The sequence below is a fragment of the Trichechus manatus genome, unplaced genomic scaffold (assembly GCF_000243295.1).
Source record: "Trichechus manatus latirostris isolate Lorelei unplaced genomic scaffold, TriManLat1.0 scaffold00137, whole genome shotgun sequence".
Classification (NCBI taxonomy): domain Eukaryota; kingdom Metazoa; phylum Chordata; class Mammalia; order Sirenia; family Trichechidae; genus Trichechus; species Trichechus manatus.
In genome coordinates, this window is record NW_004444073.1 from 3276484 (window position 1) to 3282483 (window position 6000).

The window sequence follows — 6000 nt, forward strand, 5'->3', positions numbered from 1 at the left end:
ACATTAGACAAGTCCACTCACCTTAAACCTGGACACAAAACAGAAGCTGTGCCATCTGCTCTTGCAGGGAAACAAATGGGGAAATCAGATGGGCGAGGAAAGGGAAAGGGGACTAATATTTATCTAGCGCTTCATCTGTGCCCAGCCTGGTGGTGAGCACTTTAGTTATGTGAGCTCATTGACAGGTGCCTTAATCGTGTGGCTTGATTAGTCCTTAAAAATTTGATACCCTGTGCCCAAATACAGGTACCAAAACACTCAAATGCAGGTTGGAGACAAATTTTTTACTAACTACTTTTTTATTCTCAGTTCTATACTTTTTTTCATTAGTTTCAATAATAGAGTTGACATAAACTTGAAATACTTGTTTTCAGAAGAAAATGATTCACATTTCAGTAGGGTACTGCTATTTAAAGATGTAGCTGGCTGACCCGGGGAAACCTTAGGATACTCAGATAAGGACTAAAGGATGCTGCCCTCAGGCAGAGAGAGTGCATAAAGGCAGCTTTTTGTCCTCTGCTTTTCTTAAAAGAGGTTGAACTCAGGAGCCGGGTAGTATTCTCCTTCTTATAGTCTCATTCCCACTACCACTGGCCAAGGGTATTGTTTGGCCTTGATGTGTGTGAGAAAAGTAAAAGGTAGAAAGCATGAGTCCAGTCAGCTTGTCTTTCATGTTCAGTGTTGGTAGGATCTCATGTTGCTGAGGGTGTGCAAAAAAGTGCACTCAAACACTCTTTGTGGGAGCACTCATTACCCATTGCCGTGGAGTCGATTCCGACTCATAGCAACTGTATAGGACAGAGTAGAACTGCCCCGTAGAGTTTCCAAGGAGCAGCCGGTGGATTCTAACTGCCGACCTTTTAGTTAGCAGCCGAGCCCTTAACCAGTGTACCACCAGGGCACCGTTTGAACACACATTAGTAGAACCTTTTGGGGGATGTAATGTGATGGAGGCAAAGTAAAAAACTGTGTCAGCCTTTGACAGAACTATAGTGTCGCTTCTAGAAAGTTAGCTTGCAGAAAGGATATAGGCCCAAGAATGTTTATAACTGCATCATTTTGTAATGGCAAAATGGGAAATAAAATCTGTAAAGGAATGGTCTCTGTGTGGCATAGACAGTTGGCACTCAACAACTAACAGAAAGGTTGGAGGTTTGAACCCACCCAGCGGTGCCTCTGAAAAAATACCTGGCGTTCTACTTCCCTAATGATTACAGCCAAAAAAACCCTATGGATCACAGTTCTACTCTGTAACACATGCAGTCATCGTGGGTTGGAATGGACTCAGACAGCAACGGCTTTGTTGTTGTTTTTTAGGAGTACTAGCAACTGTTTAAAAGAATAAAGTAGGTCTTTATGTACTGAGGTGGAAAAATGGCCACATTTTATGGTTAAGAAGTGTTCCAGAATAATCTCATTTTTGTGAAAGCCACACAGCATTTTATTTACAGATGTGTCTGTATGCATGTGCATCTGAAGATGGGTAAAGTAGGTCTAGCGGGATATATGCTGGATTGTTTCAGATGTCACCTCTGAGAAATGGTATTGGAGGTGAGGATGACTTTAATTTTTTTACTCTGTTTAGGTCTGTATTTTGAGACTTTTACAATGATCAATTAGTTTTAAATTAAATATGTTGTTTTTAAAAAAGCATGTACATTTCTGCTGGAGTTCTTGCCTCCTGGTGGAGGGCTGGGGTAGTGGGACTGTGACTGAGGATAAAAGAGACTTGTTGGAAATGCTGTTTATTATTATTAAAAAAGAAAGTAAAGCAACTATGACAAAGCATAAGCAGTTGTTGATTCTCTGTTTTTCTTGTGTGTTTTTAAATTTGTTAAAAAAGCAAATAAGAAAGTGTAAACTCCAGCAAAATCGAAGTTATAGTTTAAAAAACTGTACTTGATTTAAAATAAATGTTGCAGTTATTTTGAAGGACTTATTTAGGCAAATATCACACGATACCAATTTCATATATATTGCTTTTGAGATTTAATTACACATTTTGGCCAGGAGGTGAGCTTAGGATTTCTTTAAATTGACTCATTCTAGAACATAATTAATTTAACTTCCCTGTGAACTAAGCATACTTCCCAATTATAATTTTAAGAATCAATATATTATAATCCCTTACTATGTGTTGGACACTGTGCTAGAGACATTGTGTCTCTTACTCCTCATAATAAACCTATGTCATGGGTATTTCTCCGTTTCACAAATGTGGCAACTGAGGCTGAATGAAGTTACTATCCACCACCCCATTGTTGGAAAGCAGCAGATGCAGAATTTAACCCAGACCTCTTTTACCCCAACACCTGCATTCATGTATTTTGTAGGTATGTTTTTTTCTCTATAGTCACCCTTGCTGCATTTACCTTGTTCTAAAGAGGATTTATGGCATCTTACAAAATATAAATAACTATGATAGGATTTTTTTAAACTATGTTTATTTAAGTAGGACAAATGAAATTAGGTCAGGAATAAGGTTATATAATGTACTTTGATTTTTTTTTTTTTAATCTATGTATTGATTTTTCTAGGCCTGGTTGCAGCATGCCTGAAATTTGGGACGTAGAAGATCCTGCTAATGCCGGGAAGACTCCCTTATGTAACCTCTTGGTGAAGGAGTCAAGGCCTCACTTCACCACTGTGTTCCAGAACAGTGTTTACAAAGTCTTAGAAGTTATAAAAGAATGACTGCTACTGGAACTGCTGCCTGCACAGAGCTCCATCAGTAATGGTTTTAGCATTTTGCTAATAAGTCATACACTGTTTTTAATTCAGATCACAAAAACTTTTATAGATAACTGTTTTCAAATAGAAAACGTTTTATTTGGTGAATTTGAATACCATTCTGATTGTTAAAAAGTACTTATACCTTATCAATTGGTTATTATTTCATTGCATCCCTTAAAATTTGCTATGCAAATGAGTATGTGCTTGTACGACTTAAATATTTGTGCTTAAATGAGCAAAGCTACCTGTATAAAAGAAATATGGCAAGGATGATAATACAGTCCATTCTGAACTGTGTAGGGGCTGATTTTACAGTTCATGGCTATGGACACCCCTTGCTGCTGCTTCTGCCTCTTGCTATTGTTTTGGATATTTCAATAATTATTGTAAGCTTGTCAGTCATGTCAGCCCCGGTCATCAGCTTGAGTAAGAGTAGATGGGGCATAGACGTGGGTGTTTGTTATGTGGAATTACCTGTTTATTTCACTTCTTTAGGTTCTTTTTGTTTTCTGTTGTCCTTGTTAATGAAACATTTCCTACCCATTATTAATCCAAACTTCTGGTCTAGTGGTTTGGACAAATTCCTTTAACTATTAACTGTGCAGCATTAGTGTGTCTTCTCTCTGTCTCCTTCCGACAGTCTTCGTCAGATAAGTGCTATTTACTCATTTAGTTACTTACGAAGTACTTATTTTTTGTTAAAAAAAATTTTTCAGTGGCAACTCTGTTTTTCTCATTTTTAGTATTATTCAAATTTTTATATTTTAACTGTTAAATCACTTTTAAAATTTTTTATGTTTAATTGTCATTTTAAGAAAACCAATTTTGAACACCTACAAATATAATGCATTTAGAAACTAATGTGTATTTGAGTAGACATAATTTACAGTGGAACAGTAGGCTGTAGTATGTGGTAATTTTTCTTTTACTATTAAGATACAATAAAACATGACTAATTTTTCTGTCAAAAAACTAAATGAATAATGATAAATGAAGTGTTTATATTTTACTTTTAAATAAATGTCCCATCTTTAATGAGACAAAAACGTAATGTTATAAATTTGGTTCAGAAAACCATCATTTCACCATATGAGGAGTGAGCATATTCAGCCTTCCTCTTTATTTTGAAAAATTTCAAAACCTGCTTTGAATTCCTTGTATGAATTTTCGTTTCTTAGAAGTTAATTTGTGTGAAATGAGATTCTTCAGTATGGTAAATTCTCATAATTCTGAGAAACCATTTTAAGATTTTAAATTCTGAGCAAACCATGACTATGGCTGACTACACTATTTAATTACACAGTGTTCTCTTTATTAACTACAGGCAGATTAACCTCACTGTGGATTGTCCTTGAGCCCTGAGTCCTCAGGACTGGTTTCCGGTGCCCACTCCTGGGAGCCACTGAAGATCTGTTCTCTTTCTGCCTTCTTACCAGAGCCGAAGGACGAGCCTGGTCAGGGGGAAGCACTAGCTTTCTTATGTTAGGAAGCTGAAAGACAGCACATCCAGCTGAGGGGTGTTCCCTTGGTGTGGAGCATCCCCTGTCCCCAGAGCCGGGTCTCCTTCCCTAGAGTCAGCTGGGGAGATGCTACCTTTGTTCTCCAGATTCCCTGTCACTCTTTCATTTGCTGGTCTACTGGTTGATTTCTTAGGCTTTCGCTCGTTTCAGAAAATAGGAAGCAGCTGGGGAGTTGTAGATTAGGAGAAAAAATTTTGAGCAGCAGTGCAGCAATCCATCAAAATGGCAAGAGGGCACTGAGGCTGAGGGAGGATAGGAGGGACTCTCTCCCACCGTCCTCCGTGTTCGTCCATAGCTGTGGTGGGGATAAGTAGGACTGTGCTTGCCTTTATCAGCAGCTGTTCTCACCCAAATGTGGCTGATTGAGTTCACCCAGCACTTAGAATTTTTTTTTTTTTAAATCATACTTTTAAAGTTATTCTCCATTCTTCCCACCCTCCAATAATCCCCTTCCTAATAAGTTCACATGTCATCAATGGAATTCTGTACAGGAAAAAAAACGTTAAAATACTGTTATAACTGTTTCATATGCTGGGAAAGTTAGAAGTTGTCTTTTTTTTTTGAGAAGAATCTTTTTGTAACAGTATTAATATAACTCCACCAGCAAGCTCTGATGATATTTTAGGCAACTCTGTTTGGAACTGAGGCCTGGGTGGGTGAACTGCACCCTCAGCCTGGATCCTATCTGGTGGCAGCTGGTGCTGTGGACTATAAGTATCTTTTATGGCAACATGGAATAGAAGTAGGCTCAATATACATGACAAAACAGTATTCAGCCTCAGTATTTTATGTATTTTTAGCATTTAAGAATATTTTTGCTTTAGTGTGAGGAAAGTTAGGATGGGCAAGGAAGTGATAGGAATAGCTTTTACTGCTGTGACATTTGGAAAACAAAGTTGGGGCAGTATTTCTATAAAAAGACAAGCCTCTAAACAGACTTGGCAAGGAGAGTGTGGTGGTGTAAAGCAGGCCAATGACATTAGAGAGAGACTGAAAAGATGCATTAGGAATAAGGTGACATTGCATAAGAGGATTGTATTTTTGTGGATTTTATGCCAGTTGTTTACATGTACTATATATGTTAAATAAAAAAGATCATGAAACATAGGGAAAATGTTTTTCTTGACTGTTATTTTCATCCCCATCTTGACTGTGCATGCACATGTTCAACCTCACTCTACAGTCAGACAATATGAGCTGGCTTGTGGCTGATTGCAATCCTGGAAAATAGTGGGGAGGGAGTTATAACAGTGGGGTCCATGAAACTACTTGGGCCTCTTTCTTCGGTGATGGTGTAGTTTTGGGATTGCCCCTACTTTTCTTGTAACAGTGCCACTTACATTACTTTTCTCTATCCATTGCCTTCAAAGGACACAATAATTCATTAAAATCTTATTTTGGGGAATAATTACAGAGTTGCTGAAAGAAAGCTTTTCCTCATACATTAAGCCACAGACAGATTTGATGTCATAATATTTTCTAAATTATAACTCCATGGTCTTAATACATCAGCTTATTGTTTTGGCTACTTGGAAGAAAGTTTAGCTTGGTTCGTCCTTGTGTAATTAACTTCTTAACACAGTGACACCTTGATTCTCTGACATCATTAATGACGTTCTGTGTTCTAACACAGTGGTTCTCAAATTTAGCATGCATCAGAATCACCTGTATGGCTCGTTAAAACTCAGGTTCCTGGGCCCACCCTTATTGTTTCTCATTCAGTGGGGCTAAGGTGGGGCTTGAGACT

General features: G+C 37.9%; 1 protein-coding gene across 4 annotated transcripts in view; it reads left to right on the forward strand.

Moving 5' to 3' along the window:
* Positions 1-5367, forward strand: part of DPY19L1 (dpy-19 like C-mannosyltransferase 1) — a 124068-nt gene extending 118701 nt beyond the window's left edge. For 3 of the 4 annotated variants that reach the window (XM_023739584.1, XM_023739583.1, XM_023739585.1), the window contains one exon: positions 2538-5367. In XM_023739584.1, the coding sequence (XP_023595352.1) occupies positions 2538-2694 (157 nt within the window). In that variant the 3' untranslated portion in view covers positions 2695-5367. The remainder of the gene's footprint in view (positions 1-2537) is intronic. The other variant, XM_012558109.2, reaches the window with a different exon arrangement.
* Positions 5368-6000: the final 633 nt, after the last annotated feature.